We start from the raw sequence: 15,289 nt of genomic DNA, 5'->3' as shown, positions 1-15,289 counted from the left end.
ACTTAATGATGCATGTTTTCAGGGATCTGTTCATTAACATAGTTTACTTCTAGCTGTCTGTCGAGGAAACCTCAGCCTCGTTTTTATCAAAAATGAGTTGTAAAACCTTAAGGATGCAATTGTTCCATTTGACTTAGTTTTGAACCTTTAAGCTGTCATGCGAGTATTGGAAAATAAGTGTTCGAATTAATTGGTTATTGAATTGTCATTTCAACTATGTCAAAAAACTTTCTGGATCTCAGTAGGATAAATTCAAATACTTGAGCAGAATTTGAAATCTATTATTATGAAGTTAATAAAATCAAGCTCTTAATCCCATCAAATTGGACACAAAAGTGTGATACTATGACCCTGCCGTGTGAACAACTCTTTTATTATTGTTCAAGAAATGTGTATGGCACCAATATCTAACAAACTAGGAATCAATGAGATAAGGATGGGAGTGGATAATATAATTGCCATCGTCTCTCTTCTCACGTAACAAACTGAACACATGTTATAAAATAAAAGCAACTTAGTAAAATATGAACAAGACATGTTGTTATGAAATAAAAGCAATTTAGTAAAATATGAACAAGAAATGGAGATAGAGAGAAGGAAGAGATTTTCTTCTTCAATTGTGTGTATTTTCCTATCTATTACAAGGCCTTTATATAGGCATGAAAAGTGAAGAAAAATATGTCATTGAATATATCATTAAGCATAGAAATATGTCATTGAATATGTCATTAAGCATTTGAGAAGATCATGGAGTAAGAGTAGACATCCACCATAATTTAATTTTTTTATAACACTCCCCCTTGGATGTCTCATAGATAATGTACCTCGTTAAAACCTTATTAGAAAAAAAAAACCTATGGGAAAAAAAATCCTAGTGAGGGAAAAAGAGTACACATATTTAGAAATACGCCTTTTGGTTGCCTCGTTAAAAACCTTGCAAGGAAAATCCAGTGGGACAAAACCTTGTAAGGAAAAAAGAGTACAACGCGTATTAACTCCCCCTGATGAGAGTATCAATTCACATCCTTGAGCCTTCGCATCCCAATCTTGTACACTAGTTTCTTGAAGGTTGACGTCGGTAGAGATTTGGTGAACAAATCAGCCATATTATCACTTGAATGGATCTGTTGCACATTGATATCACCATTCTTTTGAAGATTGTCACACCTCCTTTTTTCCGAACGAGGATAGGGGAGTTTTTTCCAATTTAAGTGACATTAATCGAGATGGGATTATTTATTAAATTTAGAGTCGCCACTTGGAATAAGTTATGGTGTCCCAAGTCACCGGTTTATTTTAAATCCCAAATCGAGGAAATTTGACTCTATTTATGGTCCGCGAATACAGAAGACTGGGTAAGGAATTCTGTTAACTCGGGAGAAGGTGTGAGGCACTCCCGAGTTCCGTGGTTTTAAAACGGTCGCTCAACTATTAATAATTGGCCTAATTATCTGATTTAATACATGTTTTAAAAGCTTATTGTGTATTTTTTACTTTTTAACCGCTTTTAATTATTTATGAAATTATTTCTGGAACAAGTCACGATGTCGTACACTTGTCATTTTGGCACACGTCGCAAACCGCACCACATGAAATATACCCGCGATTTACGACATGCTTATTTTTTATTATTGTTTGAAGTTGTGGTCGAGTCACGTGAAACGCACACTCGAATTGGTGTTGCGTATCATAACTATGCCACGGGAACCATACCCATAGTCACGACAATTTATTTAATCGCGCCTAAAACAAACTACGATGTTCATCAATTGCTATTTCTTAGAGTCTGGGATGGAACTGGCTAAAATTATAAGCCAACAAAGTTAAAATGCCTACATTCCAAGGACAGACAAAAACTCACAACGGTAGCTTATTCATAAAGACAAGACTAAATTATACTACAAAGTTATACTACTAATACTTTTCAAAAAATAAAATTTTCAAAAAAAACGAATGAAACAAGAAGCAGAAAGACTACTCTAAACTAAACATTTGGTCCAAGCATATTACAAGATATGTAACAAACATTAAGGCCAATTAATTAAACAAAGAACCACAAAATTATGCAATCATGAGAATTACACTCTGCTTATCATAGCCTTGAATGTATTGAATAGACATCAAACATTTAGAGCCAAAATCAGTCAGATTCAGATTCTTTTTTAAGAGTATAAAATCAATAATCCTAAATCTATCTTAAATGGCTCCCATTATATTTTATCACATATAGAGAAAACTCAATATTAAAGAGAAAGATGAGATAAACCTGAAGTTAGAGCTTTTCGATTAATTGAGTTGCGGCAATTACACGGATTGAAACGAAGCAACAATTACAGCCGAAAATTGACACAGCTTCAAACGAAATCAGCACAAATCGAACCGGAATTTCGGACTTAAACCTCTAACGGCAAACTCCAACACGACTCAAACTCAAATACAGCTCCAAACTTCAATTAAACTCCATATTTCAGAAACTAAGAATCGAATCAAGCATGAAGAAGACGAAGTATTTTTGTATTGTTTTTCGATTTTCTGAAATCAAAACCCAAAAATGAGGGGGTTGCGGCTGGCTTTTGGAATTTTGGTGATTAGGTTCCTCTTTGCTTTTGAAGCTAGGTGGTCTATTTGGCTCACCGGATTCCGGCAAGTTTTGGCAGTGAGAGAGACGATGGTTGTTCTGTCGCCGAGAGCTTTTTTTTTTTTTTTTTTTGAGAGAGTGCTCTCCCGTCCTCTCACTATCTATCCCCCTTTTTTGTGTTGGGTGAGTGTAAAATATATAGGTGTAGGTATAGGGATTAATTGGTGGCCAAGAAAAAGAGTGTGTATGGGCATGTGAGTTTGTTAGGGAGAGCATGTGAGTTTGTTGCAAAAGATAAGGAAGAATCTTGCCACATGAAAATGACTCATTGATTCTTGCTTTAATTAATAATAATTTTTTCTTTTAAGAGTGTAAAATAAAATACTAGCTAAATATTTTAAAATCAAGAACATATAATTTTTGTGATTTTTAATTTTCTTAAATAAAACCTACTAAAAATGAAATAAAGGTTAAAATATGTAGATTAAACTTAAAATTATTTACATACTAAAAAGTGTTGAAAAATCACAAGTATGGTAAAAAATTAGGTGCTTACAGCTGCCCCTCTTTGCTTGGAAACATGAAGAGTTTTCAGGCAAAGACAAAGTGAGCCGTGTGACTAATTTTTGACCACAACGTTATTCAAAAGAGGAAGAAAATAAAAGGGAAAAGGTGCAACCGAGTCCTAACTTTGGACAACCTACATATCCCGGGTTATAAGGGAATCAGGTCGCGTGTAGTTCAAGAGGTGAATGAAGGGATGGAGTGTGTGGAGAGGATGAGAGAGTCGAGTGAGGTGCCGTTCCGTCGAGGTTCTGGTCCGCGATCCTGTTATTACATCAAAATCAAAAAAATAAAAAAGACTAACTAAGCCTGTCAGCTATGAGTTACAAGATTCCTATCTATAAGTCTTCTGAAGCTTGATCTTGAGTCTTGAATGGTTCTTCATGCAGACTTTTGACTTAAACCTTGATGTTTGCTAGTTGCAAGTGCTAGTTCTCTCTTCTTCAGCTTTTCGGATCAAGACGGGACATGCAAAGCTTGTGACTTCAGCCATGTCTCGAGCAGTTCACATCTTTCATCGGCTTCTGCATTTTGGATTCACCCTTTTCCTTTTATTCTGGATTGAGACTTCTTCCTTTGGTTATCTCGGACTGTCAACTCGCATTCTCGAGGCGAACTTTTGCTACTTCTAACTTGGATTGAATTCTTAAGTGACTTCCCTCGTTCTCCAGGTGGGCGCCTGATGACTTTAAACTGAAATGAATTCCCTCGTTCTCCAGGTGGGCGCCTGATGACATAAAAACTTGAAATATATTCCCTCATTCTCCAGGTGGGTGCCTGATGAATTAAAAACTTGAAATAAATTCCCTCGTTCTCCAGGTGGGCGCCTGATGACCTAAAAACTTGAAATATATTCCCTCATTCTCCAGGTGGGTGCCTGATGACTTAAAAAACTTTGAAATAAATTCCCTCATTCTCCAGGTGGGCGCCTGATGACCTAAAAACTTGAAATATATTCCCTCATTCTCCAGGTGGGCGCCTGATGACTTAAAAAACTTTGAAATAAATTCCCTCATTCTCCAGGTGGGCGCCTGATGACCTAAAAACTTGAAATATATTCCCTCATTCTGCAGGTGGGCGCCTGATGACTTAGAAACTTGAAATAAATTCCCTCATTCTCCGGGTGGGCACCTGATGTTGACTTAAAGCTAAAATGAATTCCCTCATTCTCCAGGTGGGCGCCTGATGCTGATTAACACTTGAAATAAATTCCCTCATTTTTCAGGTGGGTGCCTGCTAACTTAGAAACTGAAATGAATTCCCTCGTTCTCCAGGTGGGTGCCTACAATCATGACAACACAGACAAAATAGAGAAAAGTTTTTGCCCCAGTTTGTACCAGGAACATTCATTGATTGTTAGTTGCATCCCATTATCCAGGAGGGTCCTGAAAACTTAAAACTAGATCCCATTATCCATGAGGGTCCTGAAAAGTTGAAATTAACTCCCATTGTCCAGGAGGGTCCCGGAAACTTAAAACTGAACTTATCTGGAACATGCTTTCTCATGGAGGATTCTTGGCAAAGCAAACAAGATTTCTTGCCCCTGCTTGAAACAAAGAAAATTTTGTCAGTTTGAAACTGTGGCGGTTAGTTTGTGGCATCCTTGCTGAAGGTGTCTGCTTCTGTCACTATCCCGCTTCACAAAGAATTGTTTGACCTTTCAATCGGACCTCGAACACAAAACCTCTGAATGACTTGAATCCCTTACACTCAACTCGCCGTATGGTACTTTCATTCTGACAACTGTCGAACCTTTGCATTTCCTACAAATTCACGAATCACTTGACCACCTGAACTTCAGTTACCCCCGCACTGCTAATTCTACATCATGTCACTTGGGATGTGCCTGGCCGAATTTCGCTTAGTGCAAATAAAAAGTTGGTAGTGGGCTTTGAAGTCCTTTCTTGCTTGCTTAACAACAGACTAATTTGACTGAGACTTAGAAGAATAGACCCAAAAGAAACGAAGCGAAGTGACTTCAAGAATTAGGAATAAAATAAAAGAAAAAAAAACAGCGATGACTATTTGAAGAAAAATGGAAAAGAGACTTATCTGAATGAAGCAACTGGCTCCAATGATCATGAAATGCATTTCGGACTGATCAGCCTAATCCATTCAACTAATCACATTTCAGTTCATGCCATGTCTTCATACTTCAAAACCGGGTTTTCCATAATTCAATTTCTTTGTAAAGTCATGAACCTGATTCAGCTTGTAATGCCCCGAGGGGTTTTCACCAGCAAACCTCTCTCATTTGCTCCTCTCTCAACTCATTGTCGCCTTACAGTGCCCGTAAGGGTTTTCACCAATAAGACTCTCTCATTTGAATTTTCTCTCGACTCACCATCGCCCTATGGTGCCCGTGAGGGTTTTCACCAATAAGACTCTCTCATTTGAATTTTCTCTTGACTCACCATCGCCCTATGGTGCCCGTGAGGGTTTTCACCAATAAGACTCTCTCATTTATTCATTTTTCCTTGTGCCCATGAACCAAGGTGTTACCCGTGATGTAAATCGCACCTCCATCTCATTTGGCTTGGCATCCTCAAAGTTGATCAGAAGGTCTTTCTTTGGACTATAGTGTAGGGTTTGGACAGGGTTAGAAATAAAGGGTAGCATGCGGGCTCAAAATAATTCAAGATGAAGGGGTTCAAAATTACAACTTTTGGAATCAGATCTTTTTACAAAACCAAAACTTCTGCCCCAGTTTCTTCGAATCTGGGGAATTTTGGATTTTTATTTTGATGGGACCGAACCGTGTAAGGCTGCCTACGTATCCTTAAAAGGAATCAGTTCGAACGTAGTTCAAGAATAAGAGTTTTGTTTTTGTTACTTTGCTTTTCTTTTTCTCCTTTCTTTGCTTTTCTCTTTTCCTTTTTTTTTTCTTTTTCTTCTCTTTTTTTCTTTTCTCTTCTTTTTTTCATTCTTTTATATTTCTAACACTGCTTATGATTCCAAAAGAGGGGTATGAAAGAAAATAAATAAGGCTCAAAAAAGGGTAACAAATGATAAAAGTGTTTGGGATAGCAGAATAAAATGCCTTCGTCATTCCAACTTTGAACGTGTCTAGTACAAAATGCGATTGAAGATAAGCAAAGAAATCATACATAATATCTCTTGACTGCATCAGAATTGATAGCCATATCCACACATTTACCTTCTATGTCTGTTAAATACAAAGCGCCATTGGGCAACACCTTTGTCACAAAGAAAGGCCCCTTCCAGTTTGGGGCAAACTTGCCTTTAGCCTCAGCCTGATGTGGAAGGATGCATTTCAATACCAGCTGACCTACTTCAAATTTTTGGGGCCTAACCTTCTTGTTGTATGCTCTTGCCATTCTTTTCTGATACAATTGACCATGACATACTGCTGCCAATCTTTTTTCATCAATCAAACTCAATTGCTCTAGCCGGGTTTTGACCCACTCATCATTATCAATTTCGGTTTCAACAACGAACCGCAGGGATGGAATCTCAACTTCCGCAGGTATCACTGCCTCGGTTCCATATACCAGCAAATAGGGGGTTGCACCTATTGAAGTGCGGACAGTAGTGCGATAACCTAGCAAAGCAAACGGTAACTTTTCATGCCATTGCCTCGAACCTTGCACCATTTTACGAAGTATCTTCTTTATGTTCTTGTTAGCAGCCTCAACAGCTCCGTTTGCCTTAGGACGATATGGAGTGGAGTTTCGATGCGTAATCTTGAACTGTTGGCATACCTCTTTCATCAAATGACTGTTGAGGTTAGCAGCATTATCTGTGATGATTACCTTGGGAATTCCGAACCGGCAAATGATGTTTGAATGAACAAAATCTACCACTGCCTTCTTGGTCACGGACTTAAAAGTTACAGCTTCGACCCACTTGGTAAAGTAATCAATGGCCACCAAAATAAACCTATGCCCGTTTGACGCTGCCGGCTCAATCGGTCCAATGACATCCATGCCCCAAGCAACAAAGGGCCAAGGTGCCGACATTGTGTGCAGCTCAGATGGCGGGGAATGAATCAAATCACTGTGCACCTGGCATTGATGACATTTGCGAACAAAGCTGATGCAATCACGTTCCATGGTGAGCTAATAATAACCTGCTCGAAGAATCTTCTTCGCCAAGACATACCCACTCATATGTGGGCCGCAAACCCCGGAATGCACTTCGGCCATGATAGTCGAGGCTTGTTTAGCATCTATACACCTTAGTAATCCTAGATCTGGAGTTCTCTTGTACAATATTCCCCCACTTAAGAAAAATCCACTAGCCAGACGTCGAATGGTTCTCTTTTGATCGCCTGTGGCATGTGCCGGATATACCCCTGATTTGATGTATTCCTTGACATCATGGAACCAAGGCTCACCATCAAGTCCCTCCTCAACCACATTGCAATAGGCATGCTGATCACGGATTTGGATTCGCAGAGGGTCGACATAAATCTCATCCGGATGGTGTAACATTGATGCCAGAGTAGCCAAGGCGTCGGCAATCTCATTATGAATCCTGGGAATATGCCTGAATTCTACCGACCTGAATCATTGACAAAGATCATGCAGACATTGTCGATACGGTATGAGCTTCAAATCACGGGTCTCCCATTCTCCCTGAATCTGGTGAACCAGCAAATCTGAGTCTCCCAAAACCAATATTTCTTGAACTCCCATATCTATAGCTAGCCTCAAACCCAGAATGCATGCCTCATATTCAGCCATGTTGTTAGTGCAATAAAATCGAAGTCGAGCTGTTACAGGGTAGTGATGCCTTGTTTCAGAAATGAGTACAGCCCCTATTCCGACACCTTTCAGGTTAGCAGCTCCATCAAAGAAGAGTTTCCAACCTGGTTTTTCATCATGATCAGCCCTGTCAACATACGTCACTTCTTCATCAGGAAAATAAGTCTTCAGTGGCTCATATACTTCATCCACCGGATTCTCGGCCAAGTGATCGGCTAGGGCTTGGGCTTTCATCGCGGTTCGAGTCATATAGATGATGTCAAATTCTGTGAGTAAAATCTGCCACTTTTCCAACCTCCCTGTGGGCATAGGCTTCTGAAAGATATACCTTAGAGGATCCATGCGAGAAATGAGGTAAGTAGTGCAGGATGACAGATAATGCTTCAACTTTTGCGCCACCCAAGACAGGGCGCAACATGTCCTTTCAAGAAGAGTATACTTAACCTCATAAGGAGTGAACTTCTTGCTGAGGTAATAAATGGCTTGCTCTTTCTTGCCCGTGATGTCGTGTTGACCCAACACACAACCAAAAGAATTATCCGTGACTGTCAAATAGAGGATTAAAGGTTTCCCAGGTTCTGGCGGGACCAACACAGGGGGTTCAGCAGGTAATTCTTGATCTTATCAAATGCTTCCTGACACTCATCGGTCCACTTAACCGCAGCATTTTTCTTTAGTAACTTAAATATGGGCTCACAAGTCGTCGTGAGTTGAGCAATAAACCTGCTGATGTAGTTTAACCTCCCGAGCAGGCTCATCACCTCAGTTTTATTCTTTGGTGGTGGTAGTTCTTGGATGGCCTTAATCTTTGACGGATCCAACTCGATGCCGCGTCGACTGACTATGAATCCCAACAGTTTCCCCGACGGAACACCAAATGCACATTTCGCCGGATTGAGCTTGAGGTTGTACCTGCGGAGCCTTTGGAAAAACTTTCTCAAATCCCCAACATGGTCGGACTGCTTCTTTGACTTTATGATCACATCATCTACATAAACCTCAATTTCCTTGTGTATTATGTCATGAAATATAGTAGTCATTGCCCTCATGTAAGTTGCCCCAGCATTCTTTAAACCGAATGGCATTACCCGGTAGCAATACGTCCCCCATGGCGTGATGAATGCTGTCTTTTCTGCGTCTTCCTCGTCCATCAGGATCTGATGATATCCCGCATAACAATCCACGAAAGACCCGATCTCGTGCTTGGCACAATTATCAATCAGAATGTGGATATTCGGCAATGGAAAGTTATCTTTTGGACTTGCCTTGTTGAGATCACGATAATCAACACACACCCTCGTCTTACCATCCTTCTTTGGTACTGGTACCACATTAGCTAACCAAGTGGGATACTGAGTGACCCGAATGACCTTTGCCTCCAGTTGCTTTGTGATTTCTTCTTTAATCTTCACACTCATATCAGTCTTGAACTTTCTTAACTTTTGCTTGACAGGAGGGAATGTAGGGTCGGTTGGCAATTTATGAGCTACCAAATCAGTACTCAAGCCCGGCATGTCGTCATACGACCATGCAAAGACATCTTTGTATGTAAATAGTGTTTTGATTATTTCTTCCTTGATTTGCGGTTCCAGATGCACACTTATCTTGGTTTCTCTGACATTATTTTGATCCCCTAAATTGATTGCTTCGGTTTCATTCAAATTAGGCTTGGGTTTTTCTTCGAAGTGGTTTAGTTCTCTACTGACTTCCTCAAATGTCGCCTCTTCATCGTATTCTGTTTCATCATCACCCTCTACTTCTTGGATCGTTGTTTTAGAATTAGATTGGCTTTTAAGATTTGGCTGAAAATTCCTCATGCATGTCATGTCATTGAAACCAGCATAAAAGGAACTGTACAGAAAGAAAAGCAAAAACAAAAAATGAAACGCTATCAGGATCAATAGAAAAACTGGAAATTGTAAAAAATAAAAGAATAGAAGGGTTTGTACATTGAAACAAACAAAAACTAAGACAAATCTGGGTTACAACCCTGGAATAACCCAGATGACAGAAAGGAAAACAAAGCAAACTACCAAAACTCCTTTCGGATGGGGAGAGGAGTAGCTTTCCAATTGCTAAGCTTCAAGTTTGGTCCGACAAACTGCACATCGGCATTACTGGAACCTTCCCCAATTTCGACCATATTGACCTCATTAAACAGACTCTGGAACCTCTTGATCAAATCTTCATCAAAGTCGACCACAGGTTTTGGGACCACTGACATTGGGCGTTTGGCGACCCCTAACTTGACGAAAGACTTGGAGATATGCGGAACAGGTTTAGGGAGTGACCATGCCTTTCCTTTCAAACTTTTAGCCCTTTTCACGTCTTTCCCTGTGAGTGTGAATCCCAAACCAAATGTACCAAAACTTTCACGTAGGCACAACGGGTGCACAATACCTTGCAGAGATGAACCCAGACCTTTGCCCGGTAGAAAACCATTCTTCAACATTTCATTTGCTACCATGACGGACGTGGATGGTATCTTCGGACCTGGAGTGCATTCCCCTTCGGGAAATTTCTCGACAGACACTGTTTCGAACATTTGGTAAACCCAAGGCCCTTTGTCATCTTCAACTTCAATAAATGGAACGATTGTGTCGTTGTAAGCAGATAAGTTCTGATCACCGTGCACAACTATTTCCTGCCTGTCCCATTCGAACTTTACCATTTGATGCAGAGAAGACGGGATTGCCTTGGCAGCATGGATCCAGGGCCTGCCCAATAACAAGTTATAAGAGACAGCCACATCTAGCACTTGGAACTCCAGAGTGAACTCAACTGGCCCTATTGACAAATTGAGCATTATATCACCGACAGAATCTTTCCCTCCTCCATCGAAGCCTCGAACGCATACATTATTAATGTGGATCCTTTCAGTGCCAATCTTCAACTTTTGCAAAGTGGACAGAGGGCAAATATTCGCACTAGAACCGTTATCCACCAGTACCCTTGAGACAGCAGAATCCTCGCACTTCACTGTGAGATAAAGAGCTCGATTGTGTTCTGTACCCTCTATAGGGAGTTCATCATCCGAGAAAGTGATCCTGTTTGCTTCGAAAATCTTGTTAGCAATCTTTTCCAAGTGGTTCACCGTGATCTTTTCAGGAACATGAGCCTCGTTCAAAATCTTTATCAGGGCTTTGCGGTGTTCATCGGAATGTATCAGCAACGACAGAAGAGAGATCTGAGCTGGTGTTTTCCTCAACTGTTCTACAATGGAATAGTCTTGCATTTTCATCTTTTTTAGGAATTCCTCAGCCTCTTCTTCGGTGACCGGCTTTTTTACTGGGATGTGGCCGTCCTTGGATGGCTTGGTTTTCCTCAGTTCTTCTGGGGTAAAACATCTCCCGGAACGAGTCAGCCCTCCGGTTCCATTGACTTCTTCCTCTACTTCTTTCCCTTTATACGTTACTATCACCTGTTTGTAATTCCACGGGACGGCCTTTGTGTCAACCATTGGCAACTGGGTCACTGGCTTAATAATAACGGGGGTAACACGAGCCCCTTCCACGATTATGACCGGCTTGCCCGGGACCCCTGGCACGATCACTTTTTGCCTTTCCTGGTTCGCTTCGACATCAACCGGAGGCCCTTTCACAACCAATACAGAAGGCTTCACATTGAGCGTGCTTGGCTTCTCCGACACCCCTTTAATCATCAAGGATATTGCTTTTGCAGAATCTAGCGCTTTGATTGGATTATTCTCGCTAGCCCGGATCATCATGACAGACTTGGAAGAGTTTTTGGGCTCCCCATCCTTATGAACTATCTCGATCATGTGTGTCTCTGCATGGGCCGGCAAAGGATTTTGGTTGATATTTGGCGCCTCCGGGCTCTGGACCACAATTTGATTTGTATCAATGAGCTCTTGGATCGCCCTCTTCAAATGCCAGCACTTCTCTATGTCGTGCCCCGGGGCATCGGAACAATATGCACATCTGAGGGAATAATCAAGGTTCCTTGGAGGCGGATTTGGTATCTTGGGCTCAATCGGCCTCAAAACGTCCAACTGCCTCAACCTCTGAAACAAACTGGTATAGGACTCTCCAAGAGGGGTGAAGGTTTCTTTTCGTTGTTGCCTTTCTTTTCTGTAATCTGGCTTCGGTCGAAAACTTAGACCAGTAGGGTTTTGGTATGGTTGTGGGGGTGTATAAAGATTTTGTGGAGTTGGAGCACGCCATTGCGGGTAAGGAGGGGGTTGAGCATATGACTGTGCGTGGTGAACATGGTATTGGGGTAGCTCGACAGAATATCGAGGGTCTTGTGGCGGGAGATAGTGCTGAGATGGATTATATGGAACTTGGGTGTAGGCTTGAGGTTGGGGTCGAGTTTGGGTGTACTGGTGAGGCGGACCCCTTGGGCCACGCCATGATCCAGAGACAAACATAGCGACATCTTCTTTCTTCTTTTTGCCTAACAGGCTTCCGGTGCCACTTTGAATTGCCTGTGTGGTCGCTTTTATGGCAGAGTAGCTCATGATCTTGCTTGACTTGAGTCCCTCTTCCACCATTCCTCCCATCTTTACCACATCGTTGAAGGACTTACCTATGGCTGAGATCAAATGGCCAAAGTAAGTGGGCTCTAGGGCTTGAAGAAAGTACTCGACCATCTCATCTTCCTCCATTGGAGGGTAGACTCGTGCAGCTTGTTCTCTCCATCTGAAACCATATTCCCTAAAGCTTTCATTGGGCCTCTTCTCTACCTTGGTCAAAGATAGGCGATCCGGGACAATGTCTATATTGTACTGAAAGTGCCGAGCAAAGGCCTGAGCCAAGTCATCCCATGTGTACCACCTGCTAGTGTCTTGGCGGGTGTACCATTCTAAAGCTGCCCCACTCAGACTCTGACCAAAATATGCCATTAATAATTCATCTTTCCCACCGGCGCCTCTCATATTGCTGCAGAAGCCTCTCAAATGGGCCACGGGATCTCCGTGTCCATCGTACGGGTCAAACTTGGGCATCTTGAACCCAGCGGGCAATTGAACATCCGGAAATAAGCATAAATCCTTGTAAGCCACACTTACTTGGCTTCCTATCCCTTGCATGTTCTTCAAAGATTGCTCTAGGCTCTTCACTTTCCTGAACATCTCGTCCTGCTCCACATTCCGGGATGGTTTCTCAGTTTCGACAAGAGGTTCAAAGCGAGGGGCACGGGAATAAGGATCCGCGACTTTGAAAGTTGGTTCCGAACCATAATATTGGGTATCTGGAGCTTGGAACGCGGGTTCACTAGAAGATCTGTGGAGGGTAGCTCGCGGAGGGGCTACGAAAATAGGAGCGGATGTCGGAGCAGGGTATGCAGTTGTTTTGGCTGGTGGAGCATGAAAGGTTTGGGACGAGGTACCAGGGTAGTGGTGATAAGGGGTAAAGCCTGGTGCGTGCTGAGGGGAAAGGTCAATGGTAATGGGATCTTGGGCTTGTGATAGTGGTGGAATGAAAGCGGGATTTTCCGAGTAGTTAGCGGGGAATGAAGGTGGGGGATGCCCCCTGACCCAGGCTTGATACATTTCTGCCATTTGATGCTTCAACCTGTAGACCTCTTCTTTCAATTCAGACTCCGATTCTACAACCTCCCTTGGCGGGTCGACAACACCCGTGTCCAATTCTTTGCTAGTCATGACTGCCTTGCACTTTGATCTGGTGTTATAAGGGTGACTTGCCAGGATGCCAACAAACTAACCACCTAAAACAAAACCTGTCTCTGTTCACACGCAAAAACTTGGTCAGTTTTAAAAGCAATTTACAGATAGGTAATCGCACATTGGATATGCAATGCACCTGAGCAGTTAACGTTCCTAAATGCTTTGCGACGGTTCGTATGTTTCATCCCGGCTTTTCCAAATTCTCCAAATCCTGACTTTTCCCTCTCTTATTCTTTCCTCTTTTTTTTTTTAGTTTGGCCCCTCTTTTCTTTTAAGAATATGATCGAATCCTATGGGGATTGCCTACGTATCATGACGCCGCATGAATCAGATTATTACGTAGTTCAGATCAATAGACGCAAAATAATTTATTTCATTAATAAAAGACAATCTTTTTGGATTTTCTATTACAAGGACTAAAGTAGAGATGACTGCAAAAAAGGAAAATCTACAGACTCGGCATAAAGTAATAGACAACTTTGACAAAGGCGAACAAGACTCAAAGAAAGTAAAACACAGACTACTAAAGGAAATCAAAAATACATAAGAGCATCCACTGGTACTCCGGAGGCTTGCGGGACATCAGCCGGTCTCCGCATAGGCCTGCAGGCAATATCTTCTTGGAGGCGGTCTAGGTCAACCATCACTTGTCGGACGAATGTCATTACAGAAGCAAAAAACATAGACTTGGTCATGTCTTCACATTCATGGCATTTCATTACAACATAATCAGCTATCTCTTTAATCCTCATTCTGATGACACCCTTTTCTTGCAGCAAACGTCCAATCTGCTGGGCCCGAGCCTCTAATACTTGTGTATCTGTGTTGCCTTGGTCTTGTAACTGCTTCAGGCTTTCTTGTAGTTGGTAAATCAGTGCATAGCAATGCTCTCTTTCTGTCCTGAAATCCTTTGTTTGCTTAATCATTTCATTTTCCAGAGCAACCAACTTTTCCTGCAAAATCGCTACTTCTTTGTCATATTTCTGCTTCAACTGGTGGGCTAATCTAGCGTGTTCTTCCGCACCTTTGGCCAGCTTTGCTTGAGCATTGAACAAATCCCCCTCGACCTTTGTCAAGTCAAAACCGTAATCATGCACTTTCCGCCTCAGGTTGGTTATAATTTTCTCATCTCTCTCACTTCTTGCTGGTGTCTCGGCGGCTATCTTCATTCTCTGAATTTGGGCTCGAAGGGCTTCATTTTCCTTGGCCAACCTCTTCTTTTCCCCTGCATCTTCAGCTGCCTGCAAACTACCATCAAATTTGATTTTTTCAATTTGCCCTTCGAGCTTGCTTATGGTAGTCCGGTACTCCCTTTCTTTGGCTAACCAAGCCCACTGCTCCTGCGATGCGTCAACAAATTCTTGGATATGAGGTCTTTTAGTTGGTCGTTTGGGTTCACCACTCATCGCGACTCTCTTTCCATACCAGGCAACATAACTAGGTAAGACCTCACCTTTAGAAAAATCACATACTCGGGTATTTGCCCCCAAATACTGGCATTCGCTCCAAATTTGACGAACCGCTTCTTCGGGAAATTGGGCATCAGGACGGATTTCGACCACATAAGTGCTAAGATCTTCATCTCTAGGAACTGTCTGGCATCTTCCAAGCTGTCTCAAAACCCGGTACGGAGCATAGGGTTGGATGCTTCGGAGACCCATTAGCAAGAAGTAGGGACCAGTGGCGGGCATATAAACAATCTCATCAATGGGAAGCCAACCCAATGTCCATTCTACCTGATCTGCGGTCGTAGATTGAAGGCGGGTAATCCAA

The 15,289-nt window shown here is 42.0% G+C and overlaps 1 protein-coding gene across 1 annotated transcript; it reads right to left on the bottom strand.

The window, feature by feature from the left end:
* Window positions 1-6,243: 6,243 nt before the first annotated feature.
* Window positions 6,244-12,349, bottom strand: LOC142178808 (uncharacterized). Its single transcript, XM_075248529.1, is given in 8 exon segments — window positions 6,244-6,674; window positions 6,762-7,131; window positions 7,237-7,877; window positions 7,935-8,471; window positions 8,474-9,443; window positions 9,576-9,720; window positions 9,903-10,692; window positions 10,882-12,349. Coding segments are annotated over 8 exon segments (5,352 nt in total).
* Between the last annotated feature and the right edge of the window lie 2,940 nt (window positions 12,350-15,289).

This window comes from Nicotiana tabacum, unplaced genomic scaffold (genome assembly GCF_000715075.1).
Source record: "Nicotiana tabacum cultivar K326 unplaced genomic scaffold, ASM71507v2 Un00001, whole genome shotgun sequence".
Classification (NCBI taxonomy): Eukaryota; Viridiplantae; Streptophyta; class Magnoliopsida; order Solanales; family Solanaceae; genus Nicotiana; species Nicotiana tabacum.
The sequence above is the reverse complement of the archived record's forward strand: the minus strand, read 5'-3'. Positions and strand labels throughout refer to the sequence as shown.